Here is a 19960-nt window from a genome sequence, read left to right as displayed (position 1 = left end):
TAGCCACCATTGGATAACTTGAGCGCCTATCAAGCTGGTGACCCGCCCCGCGGCCTCATTGGCTACTGGGCCCGCCCTTCTCACCGGCGCGGAAGTGACATACAGGACTCTGGCCTCGCGGCCAGGCAGCCATCTTGGGGCCCTGCACCTCCACACGTGCCGAGGTGATAGAGCCTCAGTCATGTGGCCTCGCAGGCCCTATCATGAAAAGGGGGCGAGGTTTCAGCCTCCAGGGACTTCCGGGCTCCCGGGACTACCACTTTCCTTTGCCTTGGCCCCAGGTGTTCTGCGGACCCACATTTCGTTCTCCAGCAGAATTAGGCCGGACAAAAGCCGGGTGTGTCCAAGTGCAGCGGGGAGGATGGGGTCAGGAGCCATACCCTAGGCCTAGCGGCTGGGAGGATTCCCCTGGCTGGAGGGGAGGAGATGGAACCGCTGACTTCCCGGCTTAAGAGCATTGTGGGCTGCTGTCTTAATCCTGTCTGGCTATCTTCCCTTAAGTGTCCTGCCCCCCAACTTTAGTAATTCTAAGACTCCCCTATTTTTGAGGATTGCCTACTCTCCTTCCATCCTTTGCTCCTCTGGGTGGGAGATTCTCTTTGGTGTCCTCGGCACTGAGCGAAGGATGGCAAACTGGCCCCTGTCTCATAGAAGGGTAGTTAGCACTGACTGGAGAAAAGCCTGAGGTAGAGCATGTCCCTTAAACCTGAGGCCCCTTAAGGAAGACCACCACTATGTATCTCCAAAGGATCCTTTATTGACCAGAGCAGGACCGTGGCATTTATATATATTTGTAAAAAAAGTTTGAACATCTGGCAGGCAGTAATCCTTTGCCCGCCCACCACCCAGCACAGATTTTCCTGGGCCCACCCATACACATGGAAGGAGGATTACTGCCCCACCCAGGCCACAATAGTCCCCTGCAGACAGAGGGAACCGGGGCTTTTCCATGGCCACCCCCTGATGTCAGAAAACAAGTTTCTCTCAAAGAAAAAAAATACAGAAATCAATTAAAACATTTAAATATGAAAAACCAAAGGGAATTGGATGGGAGAGGCAGGAGAGGAAAGGAATTGTTGTTTCGTGGGAAGAGGGTCTCCCATGTCCCCCTGCCCATTAACGAATGGGCTTGAGGCCTGGGATACGAGGCTCACACAGTGAGTTTGCAGTGACACAGCTCCTTGTAGATCTGCCGACGAAGTTTGGGCATGTCCTGCTGGGTGAAGCTGAATGGCTGAGACAGGGCCAGGTGCTTGCAGTACTAGGTGTTAACAAAGCAGGCCATGAGAACCACCTACTGAGTATCCCCTTAAGTCAGGACCTGTGCTACACATTTCATATGACATATATCTCATTTGATCTTTCAGAGAACATTTCACAAAGAGAAGAATCCAAGGCCCTATAGCCTGGGACTAAATAAAAAGTCTGGCTCTAAATCCAAGGTGCTTATTTGGTACATGAAATAACTAGTATTAAGATAAAGAAAATACTTTGCACTGAAACCGGTTTGGCTCAGTGGATAAAGCGTCGGCCTGGGGACTGAAAGGTCCCAGGTTCGATTCCGATCAAGGGCATGTACCTTGGTTGCGGGCACATCCCCAGTAGGGGGTGTGCAAGAGGCAGCTGATCGATGATTCTCTCTCATCGATGTTTCTAACTCTCCATTCCTCTCTTCCTCTCAGTGAAAAATCAATAAAAAAAATATTTTAAAAAAAGAAAATACTTCGCAATGGGAGTGAGGAGGCAGGTCTATGCCAGGGACCAAGGATGAGAATAATGTGGGATGTGGAAGCCAGAAAAGAACCACTGAAACCAGGATGTCTGCATTCTAACACATCCGATTACTCCCTGCTCCACAAGTGGCTCTGAGCCAAATAAGGGATGTAGAACAGCCTCCCATCTCCCTCCCAATCCAACTGTCACCTGCTTACCTGCAACACAAAGGCGCCACAATCACTGTCATTATTCTGCCTGGCCACGTTCTAGAGAACAGAAAGAAGGTAGAGCCTTTACCTGGTGACTTAAATTTGTGCCTCCTACCACTATCCCAATCATGAACTCCATGCCCCTCCCTCTAGAACTTACCATTTTGAAGTAACCTTTCCAACCTTGATGGAAATCGAGCCGGTCTTTCTTCACTGCCTCTGCCTGTAGATACTTGGCAATATGCTATGCAGAAGGAGAAATGGGAGAAGTGAACTCATGGTGTGGTGGTCAGGCACCAAGCCCAGGTTGCTTCTCCAGAGACCCCCAAACCCACCCTTGTGCCTGGAATGCCTTCCCTCACAAACCTTAGGGCAGCGGCGGTTTAGGGTGCGCTGCGAGTCAAAATAGGTGATGGTGCGTCGCCTCACATCCACAGAGATGAGGGACCAATGCACCTCCAGGTGGATGGGGATTAGCAGCAGCTCCTTGTTAAAGATGTCCACCTAAGGAGAGTGTCAGAGATCAGGTAAGGCAGCACGAGTCCTGCCTACTGCCGTGAGCTTCTAAAGAATGGAGAAGCCTGGCTGGCCTGGCTCAGTGGTTGAGCATCAACCTGTGAACCAGGAGGTCACAGTTCAATTCCTGGTCAGGGCACATGCCCACCTTGCAGGCTCAGTCTCTAGTTGGGGGGAGGGGGGATGCAGGAGGCAGATAACTGATCAATGATTCTCTCTCATCATTGATGTTCCTCCCTCACTCTTCTTTCCTCTCTGAAATCAATAAAAATATATTAAAAAAAAGAATGGAGAAACAGGCAAGGAGCCACATGGGAGAACACAAGACTGCCCCTGGAGCGCGAGGCAAGGCTCAACATCTGATGTCTAGATTCTTTCGTTAGGGAGGAAAGCAAGACAGAGGAAGTGGTATCAGAACAAACACTCAACAGCCCAGAATGGCCAGTTATTTTTCACACATTAAAGGTACAAGTGCTTAGTAGCTAAGCACCCAGGCTCAGGGTCCTGGAACCAGACTGCCAGGGTTCAAAGCCACTCCTCCATTTACTAGCCTGTGACCATGGCAAGCTACCTGGTAACTCTTTATACCTCAGTTCCCTTATCTGTAAGGTGAAAATAGCAGCACCTCTATCACCTATTTCTATGAAAATTAAACTAAATATCCATAATGCACTAAGAACAATGCATGGCACTGAGTAAATGCTCAATCAGTTAACACAACAATCCTTCAAGGATGTTCTCAAGTTCAACCTAACAATGAGTTAACTGCAGCTTGAAAAAGTAAAGTAACTCGCCCAAGGTCGTAGAAAAAAGGGTAGAGGTGGGACTTAAATATAGGTAAATATTTTCCCAGTAGCAGGCATCATCCTGATTTCCCTCTTTTCTTCATTTCCCACATCCAATCTGTCAGAAAGTCCTATTGGTTCTCCTCACAAAACTTATCCTAGATAAAACTCCGTCTATTTCTACCATCACCACACTGCTGCAAGTTTCCCATGTGGACTCTGTGCTGCTCTCCTACGTTAATCCGCCTGCTTCCACTCTTGCTCCCTTTCATCTTATCTTAGATGAGTTCAAAACATGAGGCACTTCACAGCCTGCTCAAAACTCAACAGCTTCTCAGTACACATGGAATAAAATCTACCCTCCCCTCCAGGCCTTACATGATCTATTCTCTGGCCACATTTTGTATCATTTTCCCTTTGCTCACTGTTTCAACAACATAGGCCCCTGGTCCTCAAATGTTCTCTCTCACTTTGTGTCCCATGTACTTGCTGTTTCCTTTGTCTAGAACACTCTTCCCCCAAATCTGGACATGGCCAGCTCATCATTCCAATCCAGCCAACAGAGGCCTTCTCAGATCACCCTATAAAGTTCCCACTTCCCGTGCTACTACATTACTCTGTTTTAACTTGTTTTTAGCAATTAGCACTAGCTGAAACTTAACTTGCTTATTTATTCTCACCCAGTAAAGGCAATGAAGTTTTCCTTAACACTGCATCCTTAGTACCTAGAATGGTACCTAGAGCACAGAAGACATTTGATAAATAACTGAAGAATTGAATGAACAGGTTGAGGAAAGAGTTCATAAAAATAGAACTCTAATTCTTTAAAGACAAGATGTTAACATAAGTAGATGTGAATTCATAACTCACGTTTTTGGTCCACCTTTTCACCCCATCATAACCCTTGGTGCGGAGTTTATCGTAAAAGAAGCTGTTGAAGAAATGCACCTGTGCCAATGACAGAAAAGAGCTGGATGGAATTAAAACCTCAGCCTCCGGTGTCCTCTCCTTTCTATGGCTCTAAAGACTGCTTTCAACAACCTGCACTCCAATTCACTGAGAGAGAAAAAATCCCAAACATGTTTGTAACTTTATCTTAGAGCTTCCTACCCCAACTTGTGGTTTAGCCATGGGGAAAAACACTAAAGACCGGGGAAAAGAAACAGATTTGTTAAATTCAGGACCAACATTATAGATTTGAATTTAACAGGTTGCCTTCTACCACCTCTCCCCAGAAACTAGGACCCTCCTGATGTAAAACAGGAGATGAAAGGGACTGAAAAGCTGCTCAGAACTGTGGAAATTCTCCTGGGTACCTGCGTGGCCTACCTTTTCAGGGACTGTGTCCATGACCAGGTCTCCGTACATGTTCATCACCTGGGGAGAAGATGGGAGGCAACTTGCCATGAGGGTGTGATGTGGGTACAGGGGTCTTCCCCCAAAGAGGGCCCCAGACACCCTGCTCCCTCTTGGGCCTGTTTCTCTCCTCCTCACCTGGTCATTAAGCCAGTTCTGTCCATACAAGGTCCCCAAGTCATCCATGGTCAGCACATGCCGCTTATAAGCCACTCGGAAGCCCCTCACCATGGCATTGCCTGGCATCCGCTGGTATGACTGGATCAGCTGTAGCACCAGGCCCTTCCTGAGTAGGCCAAGGATGGGGTCACTCAAGAGACAAGGGGGCTCGGGCACACAGAGGTCCCTTCTGTTGTCTAGGGTAAGAGTCTAATCTTCTCCCCTTTTCTAAGTTATGGGTCTCTTTTGAGACCTGCTGAAGGCCTACTCCTCAGAAAGAAGCACACCAATACTCAGGTACACACAATACTGCAGGACTCTGGGTAAAGACCCTCCCAGGCACCTTGCTTGCAGATTACCCTACTTCAGTTCTAGCTTCCTCCTCCTTCCCAAGTACATCCCTGACAGAAAAAGCAGCATCGTCTGCCCACCCACTAACCCCAGCCCTCTTCTAAAGGGCATCTCTGTGATGCCTCACCTGGAAGGCGTAGAAAACTCCTGCTGGAAAATGTCCTCCAATTTCTCTACTACCTCATCAGTGCTAAGGGGGATGAGGCTGCCGTAAGTTTGAAGGAATTCATCTAAGATGCCTGAATACAGGAGGGAAAGAGTACTAGGGTAAGACCTCCAGACTCTCATCTAGGAGTCTGCTGAGGGGAAGAGACTGGGGCCTCTAGGGTTCCTTACTCTGCACGCAGGTCACATGCTCCTCCCGCAAGGGGCTATGCTGGCCAGTTTTCTCCCCGGGCCGCTCTGCCTCTTCTGCAGCGTCCAAATCTGAGCCCTGAAAAAGCTCCTGGGCCATATGGTCCCCGATGCTGCACACATTACTGATGAGGATGCTGGCATCAGGGGGGGCCAGACTTCGCTCCCCTTCTGGCCCAGATGGTCCCCCAAAGCCGTTGGGCAGAGTACAAGAGAGGAGGCCTGTAGGGCAGGGGAACAGGATGGGGATGAAAAATTGGTTCAGGTCAAAGGACAATGGGAAGATCAATATAAACTCTTAAGGAAAGGAGACCCTAAAGCATGAGATAAGCATGTCCAAGAGGTTATACAGAGACACAGAGGAAGAGTTAACTACAGTCTACCTTTGAACTATGTGGGGGATAAGGACACACTCCCCCCTCACACAGGTGTAACTTTAACTCCCCCAAAACCCAGCTGTCCCATGGTATCTGTGGGGGACTGATTCCAGGATCCCTGTGGATACCAAAATTCACATATGCTCAAACCCCTTGTGTAAAATGGTAGAGCACAATGCATATAATCAGTCTTTTGCATCTGTGGATTCCCAACTGCATACTGAAAATAGTCTTTGAGGCCTAGCTGTTTGCTTAGTAGTTAGAGCATCAGCTTGAGGACCGAAGGGCTGCGGTGCCATTCTGGTCAAGGGCACATAATTTGGCTGCAGATGCAGACTCAGTCCCAGGCCCGGGCCCCGGTCAGGAGGCATGTGTGGGAGGCAACCAATCAATATGACTCTCCCACATCGATGTTTCTCTCTCTCTCCCTCTCCCTTCTATTCTCTCAACAACAATTAAAAAAATAAATAAATAATATATATATATATATATATATATATATATATATATATATATATCTATCTATCTCCTTAGGTGAGGATTAACAAAACAAAGTCTTTGATTTATGATTGTTTGAATTCCCAGATGTGAAACTTACAGACACAGAGGGCCAACTTCAAATATAAGTGAACTCACACTGTTCAAATCTGTATTAAGGGTCAACTGTACTCACAGGGAGAAAAGCAAGACTAGGGAGCCAGAGAGATGCACCTAACACAGTACCTGACATATAGCAAAGGCTCTCAAAAAATAATTAGTAAAAACACCGCCTAAATTGTTTAGTCACTAAACTAGTGTGATTCTCCAAAAGAGAAATACTCTGAATGAGGATTTCACACACAATCATATAGGTGATTACACTCCATAACTAAGAGATCCCTTCCCACCGTTATGAGAATGGCACCCTCTGGAGATGCACCCGCAGGGCCTTTATCCTCAAAGACTGAATGAAGAGGGATTTCAAGAAGACAAAGACACACTTTTCTAAACCATGTCTCCCTTTTTCACCTATGCACAGAACGAACACTTACTTAAGGATTCTGTATCCCAGCCTTGACTACCTCCCCTTAGTTCCTGCTGAAAGTGGGGCTTAATTTCACAGCTATTCTGGACACCACCACCACCACCCTTACCCTCACTCTGCCATCCAACTTTCCTTAGGCTCCTGGTTCTCCAGAATCTCAGCCCACCCCCTTCCTCCACCCTATTCCCACCTTACCAGAGTTAGGGTCCAGAGGAGACTTTGGAGTCCACCTTAATCCATCTTCCTCTATGGGGGGCCCAGAGGGCACTGGTGGAGACCCTCTCACCCCATCCTCAGCCATGAGAGCACCTAGCAGACCCAGCCGAGGGGGAGGTGGCCCCCTGGGCGAGTCAAAACGACAGCAGGGGGATGGCACTCGTGGTGTCGCACCCCCTTCCTGGGGTGAAAGATGGTTCTTGGGGTGTGCAAGGCTTCGCCGCCGGCCCCGGTGGCGCCCCCAAAGCTTCCAGTGGAATGTCAGCGAGGTGCTTTTTGAGTAGAGCAGCATCTGGAAGGCTCTCATAGCTCTGCGACGGCGCTGTGTGAGGCGCTGTGAGGTTTTTCGATGAGTAGGGCGGGGAGGGGGAGGGCGAGGGCGCTGGATGGCTCCCAGCTGACCCCATCTGGGGGGCAGCCTCCAAGCTGCCACTTCCTCTTCCTCATCTTCCTCCTCCTCCTCTTCTTCCTCTTCACTAGCTGAGGCATCAAAAGAAGGCCGAGGGACAGGGAGGCGTCTGGCTGGCACTGTGGTCCCTGACCCAGGATCTGGCCCAAACCCTCCACCTGATTTGAGTCGAGGTTTGGGGGGTGGGGGCCAACGAAGACGCTCGCGCCTAGGGCTTGAGTAAGCTGGAGCTATGCCAGGTCCTGAAGGCTCAGGCCCCCAAGACCCGGTCCCCTGTATAGTCTCTTTCATCTTCCAGTAGCCTGTAAAACAAAGGAGTGTCAGAATCTAAACATTGTTTCCCTGGCCCTGCCTTTCTTCCTCAGCATGCCTGCTCTGAAATCAGATGTGAATAAACCAGGATCCAGCGAAATGCAAAAAAGAAAGAGGGAGATAAAAGCCAAACGAACTTCAGACTTTCCTGGTTAACATGGTCCACAAGGGACCCTTTAGCAACTGTGCCATCATCTCTCCCCTACCCCGATAGAGGAAAAGGAGAATGGCTAAAGCAGCAGGCCTTAGGGATCTTACTTGGTCAAACCCCAAATTTTCAGGCTCTCCTTCGCTGTTGTAATGCCACCGGGAGTGTCCTAACTGAGAGCCTAATAAAGGATATGGCTCAGCCGGGGAAGACTGACATGGTACATGAGAACACAGCCTCCAAAGGAAACGGTGGCCTAGAGTGGGAAGAGTTCTCTAACAGCCTGGAATGAAGTGGGGGAGAGGGAGCATGCTCAGACCGTCTCAGGAGGGACTGGGGATGCCAGAGCCGTGGTTCAGGTAGTAGGATCTAATGACAAGGGAAGCATGTAAAGGAAACCGAAGGGGAACCAGCCGGCTGCTTGAGCACCCGAATCACGGCGCTGGGGGAAAACGGAGCCAGCGAGCCGGGCTGGCCCAGCCCCCTCTCCTGCGGTCCCCGGGGACCAGAATGGGTCCCAGCAGCACAGTCCTAAGCGGACCGCTCAGAGCGCGAGGGCCTGGAGAAACCCCCTCAAGGGCCTCGTGAATCCCGGTTAGGTGGGAACGAGGTCCGGGAACGGCCGGGGCAGGGCTAGGGGGGAGGGAAGGGGCGTCCTCACCGGGAGCGGCGAAGCCGGACTGACGGGCCCGAGGGCGGGCGTCTCCGGCCTCAGGCTTCCCGGCTCATCTCTCCGGTGGCGGCGGCGGCCCCGCCACTCCTGCTGTCTTCAGGCGCAGCCGTCGCAATTAGGGGTTCCAACGGCTCCGGGCCGCGCGCCGCGCCGCCGAGCCGCCCCGCCGCGGCTGCCGCTGGCTCTGCTTGAGCTTCCACCTCCACCGCCTCCCCCTCCTCCTCCTGTTTCCCCTCCCGCGAGCCCCAGGCCCACCGGCGGTGGCGGCGCACGATTACTACGTCACACTCGGCGAACGGCGCCGGCGCGGCCACCACGCGCCTAGGCCCGCCCACCCGGGGACGTAGCCGCCACGGGACGGGCCCGCCCCCAGCCGCACGCCCCGCCCACCGCCGCCCTGGGCTGCGCGCGGGACCGCCGCTCTGCCTTCTGCGCCTGCGCGGCCCCTGCCGCCGCGGGGCACGGTCCCTTCAGGCTTGAGCACACGGGCCCGATCCCTTCGTGTAGTGGGTGCGCCAGGGGGTGCCACGAGGCAGGAGGTCCCGAGTAGAGGGACGGGGCTGAGGTAAGGCAGTGGGGGAAGTGGATCCGAGGTATCACTCATTCTCCTTTATTAACTTTGAGTAAAACAAAGAGCTCAGGAGTGAGGCAAAGACCAGCATCAAGACATAACGACTCATCCAAGGCTCCCCGGCGACCCGTCTCAGCCCGGAGGGGTTCGGAGTGGCCTGCCACGCCGGGGAATGCAGAGCATGAAGGGCAAAACTGGGGACCGGTCGTCGTCGGGCATCCCCCGCAGAGTCCCATAATAAATAGTCCTCTAGTGATGGAAGCTAAGGCGCGGCAGATCCAGGGAAGTGAGGATGGCGGTGAAGGGACAGGATGCCTGGAGGAAGGTGTGGCACAGGGAACTGGAGTTTTCCTGCGTGTGGGGAGGCTTTGTGGACTTCTGCCAATAGGGCGATTCTCTCAAGCTGCCGCTAGGTGGCGGTGCTGTTCTGGAAGCATTCCAGGGGGACCCGAAGCCGGTCTAGACAATGCCTGGCATTCTCTCCTCACCCTCCACAGCCCCAAGAATTTGAGGCTAGATCAGAGACAAAAGCAAGATATTCTACCTCCTTTATATTCATGAAATCAAAGTCTAGGCGTTGGGTGGGAAGGGAAAAGGGAGGAACAGAGAGTCATGAGTTATCAGAGTGAGGGTTCCAGTTAAACCCAGAAGAAACCTCTGTTCCTTCCCATTCCCTGTCCTTTGTCTAGTCAGCTTTCGGCTGACTCCCAAATGTACCCAAACCACTCTGGCCTTCCAAGCCCAGGACCACCTTTTATAACCATCACAGTTTCACAAACCCCAGGAAGGTTCCATGCGGAGAGAGGCTGAGTTTTGCCCTTGCTCGGGGGACTGTGACACTCAGAACATCCCCTTGGTGTAAATGGAAGACACCTGAGAAGAGAGAGGAAATAGATCAGGGGTCCTCAAACTTTTTAAAGTGGGGGCCAGATCACGGTCCCTCAGAGAGCTGGAGGGCCGGACTATATGAACTACTAATTCCTACTGTAACACCTCGGCTGCGCTCACTGCCCAAAAAACCTGGCGGGCCGGATCAGACTCCTCTGCATGTGGCCCGCGGGCCGTAGTTTGAAGACCCCTGAAATAGATGCTCAGTGAAGGACAGCTATTTGCCCTCCCCCAACTCAACCTTTTTCTACTTCCTGTAAGGATGTCAGTATTCTCTCTCTCTCCTTCATTCCTTAGATCTGCCTCTACATAACAGGCTTCCAACACCCTGTCATAACTCTCCCACCACTGCCCCCAGGTCTGATAGGTCCTGCTCTTCTCATATCCGTCTCCCCTCTGCCCACAGAGCTGTTACCTGCACTGTAGCAGCTATTGTAGGCCCAGTCTGGGTTGGAGGGCATACTTCGTATACATCGGAACAGCGTCTCCTGCTTTCCCTGGCCCTCCCGAGACACCACCTGACCCATGGTGAAAGTCACATCGTGAAACAGGACCTGGGAGGGGAGGGAGGAGATGTTGAAGACAGGATGGTATGGCTCAGCTCTGAGAGGCCTCAGGGCCCTGCCAAGGAACAAAGGAGGGTCTTCTAAGTTTGGTATGAAGAGAGGGTTGAGAACCCTCAGTGTTGGAGCCTAAGGCTCTGGAAAAACTGGCTTCCAGGCCCCCGTGTGGAACTCAGCGTTTGTTTGGGGTTACCTGGCTATAGAGCAGATACACTCCAGCATCCCAGACGCGAACAACGTATCCATGGGCCTCCAGACCTCTCCCACGCTTCAGAGCTGGCTGCCACATCAGCTCTGTCACATCTGAGTCCTCTGGAGGTGAGGAGGGTGGCAGTCAGCATTCCTGGGCATCCTTACTTTTCACCGTGAAGATTCGCTCAGGCCGGGTACCAGCCCCAAAGCCCCCGGACCTTCCCTTTCCCCCAAGCCATTGAGGACAGTGCTCACCCTTGGAGGTCATGTTAACGGGGACAAGGTGCAGCACCGAGTGCCTCTCTGCGGAGAGGAGGAGGAAATCTCAGCAATGCCCACCTGCTCTGCGGGCCCCATAGTCGGCCCTCCACCCTCACCCTGACTCGGGGTGACAATCTCCAAGTCTTCATGCTGCTTCGTCACCTCCCACCCCGCGGCACCCCGAAGGCCTCACTCTTCTGTTTATGGGCGAGCACTGCTCTCCTCCGCCGGGGTCTCTCCCCGTTCTCCAGGGCTTCTTGGCTTTCGGGGCCCTGCTCAGGGGAAGAGAGTCAGGGTTAGGCCCAATGCAAGGGTCCCAGACAGCCTTTCCGCCCAGCCCTCCCCTGCCCAGAGTGCCTCTCCTCTGCACCTTTCCCCAGCAACCCGAGTCTTGGTGCTGGCTGCCCTCCAGGATCTGGTAGGTACAAGAAGCATTAATCTTTAACAATTTCCTTTACTGCAATGGCTGCTCTCTTGACCTCCAAAACCGGGACCCTCTCCGGTACCCGCTGGGAACATTGCCGACCAGGCGGCTGGGACCAAGAGTGCCAGAGACGACCTGCCACCGACCCTTCCCTCCTGACACTCTCCTCCCCGCACTCACCTGCTCCTGGAGGCTCAGCCACGGATGCCCTTCCCCCCTCTCAGAGGGCCCTCCGGTCCTCCGCAGCTGGGCCACCTCTCTCCTCAGGATCTGCAGCTCTGTTTGCTGCATCAGCAGAGCCGTGGCACAAGCCACAGCCCCCAGGGCCGCCCCCCAACTCAACCAGAGGGCAACCGAGAGTGCCGGCTCCCGGCCCCGGCCCCCCATGTCTCCCGGGGGCCCTCTGGGGGCCGGAAAGGAAGGAGATGAGGCTGGCATGAGCTGGGGACCCTGCCAACAGCTGTGGCTCCAGGAATGGGTGACAGGAGGTGCAGACAGTGGTGCAGAAGGGAGAAGGGCGTTACGCAAGGGAGAAGTAAAAAGGAACTTGAGAATAAAAAGGAGGGAGGAGGAAAGCAAGCTAGGACACTGCCGGTGCTCCTGGCACTCTGCTGAGGGGCCGGTGTGGCCGGGGACCCCCGCCCTCCAGCCTCAGGCGCATGTGGTGCGGTCTCTCTAGGAAGCACGGGGCTGCAGTGGCACCCAGGAGGAGCGGCCAAAGCACAGGCTCCCTGGGGCGGCCCTAGAAGGGGGGGAGGGAGGGCTGGCTGGCGATGGGGCATGGTGCCAGGAGCAGGGATGAAGGGACACGCTGGGCAGTGTGCAGGGTCAGGGGATGAGGGTGGGAGACCCTCTGCTCGGGCCTAGGAGAGATCTCCGGGGAAGCTCGCTGGGACTGACGGAAGGTAGGAAGGGTTAGGGTTAGTGTGGAGATCCGGGGTCTCTGAAGCAAGAAGCCGGCAGAGCTCTGGGGTTAAGGCCGGGCCGGGTGTGCTGGAAGAAGGCCCGCACTACTCTCTGTGCTGAACTTGGCAAACGCGACTTCCTGTTTCCCGAGAAAAGCTCTTACATAAGGTTCTGGGTGAAGCGAGAAAGAGACAGCCCCAAGCACCCTACCATTGTAGGATTCCTCCCCTGGATCCTGGGGTCCAGGTTCCCATGTTCCCGGGCCCCAATGTGCTGCTTACTGACCCTGAAACCTCCTTGAGGCCCGCTCCCGCCCCCCATCCCAGCCAGGGCTTTGTGCCAGCACCTGCCCATGTCCCGCGGCTGCCAACAGGAAGGGCCCTGTTCCGCCCGCCAGGGATTCCCCCCGGAGGAGGCCCGCCTCCTAGGTAAATGAGGCCGCTGCGGCTGGACCTTGGGCAGGGGATCGATTTTGTTTCCTGGCAGTTTGCCTTCCCACTCTCTGCTCGCACCCCGGGGGCCAGAGGCATGTGGGTCCCCATTCCCAAGTCGGCATGCGAACCTGGAGCTCCCGGTGTCCTGCACCCCGCTCCCCCATGCCCAGACCCCCTTCTCAGGGCTTTCAGTTTCCCCGAGGAGGTCCCCTGAACCCCAATAAAGAGAGCAACCACGACTTATTCTCTTTAGTTTTTACTTATCAACATCTTGTCACAATAATAATAAAAATAATATCTGTTTTAAAAATCCACAGGGAACCATCGGGGGAGGAACTTGCTTGGTCTCTTCTCCCTCACATTTGGGAACTCTTGGCCCAGTCCCAGCTCATGGTATCCAGCTTCTCTTCGTGCCTGAGAGGGGTACCCAGAGTACAGTAAACAGTGTACCAGGGGCTGCAGCCAGGGTGGGGCGCCGGGAGACAAGTGGGGGGTGTCCAAGACCGGGGGTTTGGGAGCCAGCGAGGTGGGGGACCCGAGGTGGGGAGAGGGCTTTTCAGAGACGAGTGGGGATATTGATGTTGCCGGGAAAACACGTGAACAAGCCCTGGCAGCTTCCCCGGCGAGAGGCCAGTCTGAGGGAGGAGCAGCTCAGGGTGGGGCCCAGGGGACGGGGTGCTCGGAGAGCCGTCGTGGGGAGCCAGCAGCCTGGGAAAACCACTGCGATGCCGGGGCCCCTCAGTGAACTTGGAAGAGTCCAAAGTAGGTGAGGAAAGGGGCGGCCTTGAGGTGGGCCCAGGGGAGGGTTCGGATCCGCAAGGAGGACCCCGGCCGCAGGGGCAGCAGCCCCGACACATGGCAGAGGCGGAGCTGCGACCCGTGGGAACTCGCCGTGGCCGAGAACTCCTCCAGGCACCGCAGGGCCAGCGTGTCGTCCACCAGCAGGTCCAGCTTCAGGTAGACGGCCTTCCCATCGTCAAAGTGCACCTGCGGGGGAGCGGGTGGCCGAGTGGGGGCCTCGCCGGCCCGGCCTCAGCTTCACATTTCCTCTGAGACCCCGTGTCCGCTGCAGCCCAAGCCCCAGCTGCCCACCCCCTTCAGCTCCCCCCCACCCCGCCCTCCTCCTCCGAGCCCGCGGTGCCGGGGCAGGGGGGGGGCCTTACCTGGCAGTACAGGTAGTAGAGCCCAGCCCGGGTGACTACAAAGCCCCCGCTCTGGCGGTCGTAGCGCAGTGGGTTGGAGCTGTTGATTTTGGCCTCCTCCCAGCCACTCACCGTCCCGTCCACACCTGAATGTGGAAGTTCAAAGAGAGGGGGAAAGTCCCTTTCCAGGACTTCACGTTCCCCGGGCACCCCTGGGCTTTATGACCCTCCAGGGCCCGCCTGACCCACGGCCTCCGGAGCCCACGGGGTGATGGGAAGTTACGTGCAAACATCGGACCTCAGTCACCAGAACCACACACGGCGAGCTGTCACCAGCCGCTTCCGGGGAGAAGAGCAGGGCTGGAGGAGAAGCCTGGGGGCTTTCCTGTTTTGAGCCTACGGTGTTTACCTCTTTTCCTCTGGGGATGTATACATAGGTTACTTAAATCACACATTACTTGGATTTTTAAAATTTTTTTAAATGGTACCCAAATATTCACCAGCTGATGCATGGATGGGGAAGATTGTACATATCCACACAATGGGATATTGTTCAGCCTTAAAAAGAAATGCTACGAACTATGAAAACATGATGCTAAATGTATTCAGTCATAAAGACCAACACAGTAGATGTTGTCCTATATGACTGAATGCATTTATACAAACATACAAATACACAGAGACAGAGAGTAGATTAGTGTTTGCTTAGCACTGGCAGCCTGTGGGATTGGAGAAATAGGGGTCATGGCTAAAAGGTACAGGTTTTTCTTTTTGAGGAAATGAAAATGTTCCAAAATTACTTTAGTGATGATTGCACAACTGTGTCAATATACTCAAAACCATTTAATTGTGCACTTTAAGTGGGTGGATTGTATGGTATGTGAGATCACCTTTATCTCAATAAAGCCATTACAAAAAAAAAAAAAAATCTACCCTGACTGGTGTGGATCAGTGGTTAGAGCATGAGTTGGTGCACCAAAGGGCCCAGAGTTCGATTCCCAGTCAAGGGCACACACCTGGGTTGCAGGTTTACTCCCTGCCTGGGTCGGGCAGGTGCAGGAAGCAACCAGTCGATATGTCTCTCTCACATGGATCTCTCTCTCTCTCTCTCTCTCTCTCTTTCTCTCTCTCTTTCTCTCTTTCTCTTTCTCTCTCTTTCCCCCTGCTTCTTCCCCTCTTACCCTCCCTTCTCTCTCTGAAAAGCGAACTCCAAACTTGCTTTGCTGTCTCTATTCCACGTTTGGCTCATGGTTCCACCTCCCACCAGGTATATGTCTCCCTCTCCTTCACCAACTTTATTCCCCCATCATCACCACTTGCTAGCAACTCTGCCACTTAAATAGCTCTGTCCCATCTTCCTTCCAGCCTGCCCTGCCCCATCTCACTGTGTGTCTTCCCAGCCTCTTATTTCTGAAGGCTCCCCGTTTCCGGCCTGGCGCGCTCACATGGACCACGTCCAGTCCACAAGCGCACTCTACGTGGGTCCGAATCCCAGTTCCACCACTTAATATCGCCATGGCCTCAGCCAAGTTAAGTGACCTCCATCTATAAAACGATCAGAATGTCTTTAACTGAGATCCATGTGGTATTCCTTACCCCTGAAAGGACTGAACTTTTCCTTGATCCACATCCTTCTCCACCTACTGGCCCATTTCTCTGCTCCTGTTACAGAGAAACTTCTGGAAAGGGTTGTCACTGTCTCCAGTTCCTACTTCAGATTTTTTTTCGTAACCCAATACATGCTGGCTTCCATCCTAACTATGCCACAGAACTGCCCTGGCCAAGTTGACTTTTTATATTAGCAAACCCGCAGTCATTTCTCTGTTCTCATCTCATGTGACTTCTCAGCTGCCTTCAACACACACAGCCACATCCTTCTTGAAACTGTCTTTTTTTTTTTTTTTTAATTTGAAGAGCATTTTTTTCATTATTATTATTTTTTAAATCCTCACCCGAGAATATTTTTTCTGTTGATTTTTAGAGAGCGGGAAAAACAGAGAGGAACATTCATGTGAGATAAACACATCAACTGGTTGCCTCCTGGATGCACTCGACCAGGGCCTGGGCCGGGGAGGAGCCTGCATCCGAGATACATGCCTTTGACCAGAATCGAACCCAGAACTCTTTGGTCCTCAGGACAGCACTCTATCCACTGAGCCAAACTGGGGAGGGCGAAACTATGTCTTATCTTAGGTTCCATAACTCTACCCTCCCTGGGTTTCCTCCTCTCTCTGGCCGCTTCTCAGACTCGGCTGGGATCTCCTCCTCCGCTCCACTCCCGGGTCCCAGGGACTCCGGGCTTCACTCATGGGGCTCTTTTTCCCACTGGAGTCTCATCCAGGCCTGTAGCTTTAAATACCATCCACAAGGCAGTGACCCCTGACTTTATGAGTCCTGGCCTAGCCCGAGTTAGTCTTCCATGCCCAGCCATCTATTTGTGGAACTCACTTTCTATTCTTATCTATCCACTTGTTTATTATTAGATCTCAAATGTAATTATTAATATACAGACCTCCCAACCTAGTTCTTCCCCCCATTACCCCCATTTCAACAAATGGCATCATTATTCCCAAAGACACCCAACTTAAAAATATAGGAATCATTTCCAATTTCTCTCTTTCCCTCACCCTACACATCCAACCAACAAGCGAGCCACAGCTTCGAGCCACATGCTTGCTTCTCTCCACCTCAGCTGCCAGCCTCCTGGGCCAACTCACCCTCATGCCTTGCCTCCTGGCCTGTCCCCTGGAAGGGCATTCCCGGTCAGGGAACAGTGTGGGCAACGTCCAGAAGAGGAACGTTAGTGGGGAAGGGGAGTCAGCCCAATGAGAGTGGAGGATCCATAAGGATGTGCAGGGAAAAGGGGTTGAGACCATGACAGCCTGAAAGCCAGGCAGAGAAGCAATGGGATATTGAGGATGAGGTTTGGGGGCTTAGCTTGGCAACACAGGTGGTGGGAGAGTTTGGAATGGGGAAAGGTTTAGACTGGGGGGATGGTAGGGATGGAAAAAAGAACCATGCCCGGCCAGCAGGGCTCAGTGGTTGAGTGTTGACCTATGATCCGGGAGGTCACAGTGTGATTTCCGATCAGGGCACATGCCTGGGTTGCAGGCTCGATCCCCAGTGGGGGGCGTGCAGGAGGCAGCCAATCAATGATTCTCTCTCATCGTTGATGTTTCTCTCTCTCTCTCTTCCTCTCCCTTCCTCTCTGAAACCAACCAAAAGAGAAAAGGAGAACAGAAACTAGAAGCGTTTTGAGAAAACGATCAGAGCATGAAGATAGGGAAGGGAAAGGAGAGGGAAAAAATTGAAGGTGAAGAGGAGTGAGTCTGAAGGAGAAGCTGGGCTGGTGGTTTGGTGGGAGGATCTGCCGGGTTCGGGAAGGGGAAGAAGTCCTCCTGGGGTCCCGTGACCGGATCACAGAGAAAGTCTGAGTCTGGGGGCTGAGAGAACCGAACCCTGAGGGCCTTCCCCAACTGGCTTCTGGGGTTCTGAGGCTGAAGGCAGGACAGGGGTGGTTTGAGGGGTCCCTCTTCCAGGAGGCCGGTGCTGTGGGGGCCAGGGAAAAGCACGGAGGCGGAGAGAGGGTCTTACCTGCTTGTGCTCCGTCCTGTCCAGGCTGTGGATGAACTGTAAACACAGGGAGGGTTGGTGAGACCTGCCTGCCCCTCTGCCACCCCCCACCCCCGGGCATGGCTCACCGTCACCCACCTTCATAGTGGGCAGCAATCACTCTGCGAGCCCGCGGTTTCCGGCCTTTAGGAGCTGAGAATCAAGAGGAGACAGATGGGCAGAACAGCCCCCACATATCTGGGTCCAGGACCTACCCCCCCCCCCCCCAGCCCCTCTAGCAGCCCTGGCATCCTCACTTTTGTCCAGAACCTCACGCCTTATCTTTCTACATAAGCAGAGCGACTATAGGACTTATCATGCAAATCAGATGCTTCCGAGCTCAAAAAGGGTGCCATTAACAATCACACCGAGGTAGCAGGTATACGCCAGGACAGCCCCCACACACCTGGTCACACGGTCACATGGTTAGCCCGTTCACACGTTTTTGCTTCTTGGGGCCTCAGCTTCCGACTTCCCCACTCTGTCTACATCGTGACTCCGACCCTCCCCCTCCCCCTTTATTCTCTGTGTTTCAGTTTCCCCATTCATAAGGGAGGATAACGGTTTTTGCTCTGCCCACTCACAGGGCTGTCAGGATGAGCAAAAGCAGTAATGAACTCAGAAGCCACCGAGGTTGGGACAAAGAGGTGCTCACCATTCCGGCGAGGCCGCACCAGCCGTCTCAGGAAAGGCACAGGGTCCGGGCTCTCCTCGGACTGGGGACTCAGTTCCTGGGGGGAGTGAGGGCAGGGCTCCATCGGAGTGTTGCCAGGGGCTCCCAGACCCATACACGGAGGCGGCCAGAGGCCATCAGGAGAGGCACAGACGGCACAGATGTCGCAGGGAGGAGGGACCGAGCTCTCAGCCAGCGGTGGCTGAGGCCCAGGGGAGGAGGCAGGTTTCCGGGGTCAGGTCTCCGCCCTCACGCCTCTCCCAGAGCGGCCACACTTCCCCACCCCACAACCGAGTGCAGACCCTGCCAGCCATGGGCACCTTGCACACGCGCCCACACTCCTCAGAGTGCACGGTGGGCAGGCAGGCTGCACACACAGCCCGCATCCCTCCTCCACCGTATCCCTCTCTCCCACGTCTCTCTCAGCCAATAGCACGTCTCCTCAGCGGACACAAACCCAGCACAAGCCCCTCACACAGCTGTCACCCTCTCTCTCCCACACACCTACCAACACGCAGACGGCCGGCCAGCACGGCCAGGGCACTCCCTGCACCTCACTCGCACACACTGCCCGTGCCCAGCAGCCTGCAGTCAGCACCGCCGCCACTCACCAGAGGGTCCTGGTCCTCGTCTGCCACCAGCTCCCCCTGGGAAGGCTCCTGCTGGGAAGGAGGGAGGGTCACCCTGTCCTCCTCCACCTGACATCTCACCCTCCGCCCACCTCCCCGGCCCTGGTCCTCCGCCCCCCAGCCCCACACGCCGCCCCGTGGGTTCTGCTCCCCATCTGCCCCGGGAGGGTGTGCGCCAGGGCCTCACCTGGGCAGAGGACGATGCCCGGCTCCCCAGGCTGACCACGGCCAGCAGGAGGCCGAGGCAGGCCAGCGCCAGGCCCAGGCCCAGCATGAGCGGGGCCAGCAGGGCGGTGCCCGGCTCCCCCGTGCGCCCCCTCTGCCTCGGGCTCCGACGGGCAGCCATGGGGGCGGGGGCTGTGCCTGCCTCACCGCCCCCCCATCCCGGGACCCGAGGGATCGGGGGAGGGGGAGCCGGCGGGAGGATCGGGCCGGGGAGAGGGAGGGGCCAGGGAAACCAGGCGGGAGGGCGGGGATGAGGACAGGAAGCCGGACACTGTTTGTGTGGGGAGGCTCGAGCCCGCCGAGCGCTGTTCGCGGAGTGCAGTGCGCGGGGCGCAGTGCGCGCTGCTCCGTGCAGAGCGGCTCCACCGAAGGGGGAAGGCAGGGCGGTGTCCGTGTGCGGGCGCAGCCGTCCGAGCTGGGGCGTGCAGCCCAGGGCTCTCCGGGCAGAGGGCGGAGAGAGGGAATGAAGGAGGGCACGAGCGGGAACTGCACCCAGGTCCGTGCGAGGCTGGTCATGCTACCAGGCACCTGCCATCCAGTCCTGCCATCCAGTCCCGCCTGCTCCCGACCCGGGCCTGGCCTGCGCGGGGCTGCCGAGGGCAGTGTGGGTTCTGCTCCCCATCTGCCCCCGTGTGGGTTCTGACTTCCTGCAGGAAAAGCTTTCACAATGCAAGTCCAGGTGACTGTGAGGGTAGCAAGGAAGGCCTTGGCACAGGAGGAGCCACAGGAGAGCCTTAGGCTGAGCTGCTGCGGCTCTGAAAATATTATGTGGGCGGCGGCGGGGCTGCTGTGGCTCCCTGGGAAGTCAGAGAGAAGGGGGGCCTGGAGCCAGGGT

General features: G+C 54.7%; 3 protein-coding genes across 6 annotated transcripts; all 3 read right to left on the bottom strand.

Moving 5' to 3' along the window:
- Window positions 1–737: 737 nt before the first annotated feature.
- SENP3 (SUMO specific peptidase 3) lies at window positions 738–8862 on the bottom strand. The gene is made up of 11 exons (XM_084863845.1): window positions 8594–8862; window positions 7043–7774; window positions 5429–5668; window positions 5220–5331; window positions 4721–4868; window positions 4556–4603; window positions 4097–4174; window positions 2292–2429; window positions 2086–2169; window positions 1932–1982; window positions 738–1261 (listed from the first exon to the last, which is right to left on the bottom strand). Exons 2-11 carry the CDS (start codon window positions 7761–7763, stop codon window positions 1151–1153), a joined length of 1731 nt encoding a protein of 576 aa, XP_084719971.1. The 5' UTR covers window positions 7764–7774; window positions 8594–8862; the 3' UTR covers window positions 738–1150.
- Window positions 8863–9199: 337 nt separating this feature from the next.
- Window positions 9200–12779, bottom strand: TNFSF13 (TNF superfamily member 13). Of its 3 annotated transcripts, none has more exons than XM_084863871.1 (7): window positions 12621–12779; window positions 11451–11495; window positions 11274–11352; window positions 11075–11122; window positions 10821–10939; window positions 10480–10618; window positions 9200–10049 (listed from the first exon to the last, which is right to left on the bottom strand). In XM_084863871.1, the coding sequence occupies exons 1-7, from the start codon at window positions 12762–12764 to the stop codon at window positions 9940–9942; spliced, it is 684 nt and encodes a 227-aa protein (XP_084719997.1). In that variant the 5' UTR covers window positions 12765–12779; the 3' UTR covers window positions 9200–9939. The 3 variants fall into 3 exon arrangements, with proteins under 3 accessions (XP_084719997.1, XP_084719995.1, XP_084719996.1); XM_084863869.1 differs by having other exon boundaries at window positions 11685–12715; XM_084863870.1 differs by lacking the exon at window positions 11451–11495 and having other exon boundaries at window positions 11685–12713.
- Window positions 12780–13084: 305 nt separating this feature from the next.
- Window positions 13085–19410, bottom strand: LOC311611579 (tumor necrosis factor ligand superfamily member 12). 2 transcript variants are annotated; one of them, XM_084863874.1, is made up of 7 exons: window positions 19088–19410; window positions 18883–18933; window positions 18254–18329; window positions 17698–17751; window positions 17581–17616; window positions 14008–14132; window positions 13085–13831 (listed from the first exon to the last, which is right to left on the bottom strand). In XM_084863874.1, exons 1-7 carry the CDS (start codon window positions 19244–19246, stop codon window positions 13583–13585), a joined length of 750 nt encoding a protein of 249 aa, XP_084720000.1. In that variant the 5' UTR covers window positions 19247–19410; the 3' UTR covers window positions 13085–13582. The 2 variants fall into 2 exon arrangements, with proteins under 2 accessions (XP_084720000.1, XP_084720001.1); XM_084863875.1 differs by having other exon boundaries at window positions 18883–18930; window positions 19088–19401.
- Between the last annotated feature and the right edge of the window lie 550 nt (window positions 19411–19960).

This window comes from Pipistrellus hanaki (assembly GCF_964339955.1).
Source record: "Pipistrellus hanaki genome assembly, chromosome: 16".
NCBI lineage: Eukaryota > Metazoa > Chordata > Mammalia > Chiroptera > Vespertilionidae > Pipistrellus > Pipistrellus hanaki.
This window is presented reverse-complemented; position numbering and strand designations above follow the sequence as displayed.

Coding starts and splice junctions, on each gene's coding strand:
- LOC311611579 (XM_084863874.1), bottom strand. CDS start 19,246: ATGGCTGCCCGTCGGAGCCCGAGGCAGAGGGGGCGCACGGGGGAGCCG. Junction 18,330..18,882: donor ACGAGGACCAGGACCCTCTG/GTGAGTGGCGGC, acceptor CACTCCCCCCAG/GAACTGAGTCCCCAGTCCGA. Junction 17,752..18,253: donor GGTGCGGCCTCGCCGGAATG/GTGAGCACCTCT, acceptor CTTGATTCTCAG/CTCCTAAAGGCCGGAAACCG.
- SENP3 (XM_084863845.1), bottom strand. CDS start 7,763: ATGAAAGAGACTATACAGGGGACCGGGTCTTGGGGGCCTGAGCCTTCA. Junction 2,430..4,096: donor TGAAAAGGTGGACCAAAAAC/GTGAGTTATGAA, acceptor CACTCTCCTTAG/GTGGACATCTTTAACAAGGA. Junction 1,262..1,931: donor GTGGCGCCTTTGTGTTGCAG/GTAAGCAGGTGA, acceptor GTTAACACCTAG/TACTGCAAGCACCTGGCCCT.
- TNFSF13 (XM_084863869.1), bottom strand. CDS start 11,942: ATGCCAGCCTCATCTCCTTCCTTTCCGGCCCCCAGAGGGCCCCCGGGA. Junction 11,123..11,273: donor GCTCGCCCATAAACAGAAGA/GTGAGGCCTTCG, acceptor TCCTCTCCGCAG/AGAGGCACTCGGTGCTGCAC. Junction 10,619..10,820: donor TGTATCTGCTCTATAGCCAG/GTAACCCCAAAC, acceptor CTCCCCTCCCAG/GTCCTGTTTCACGATGTGAC.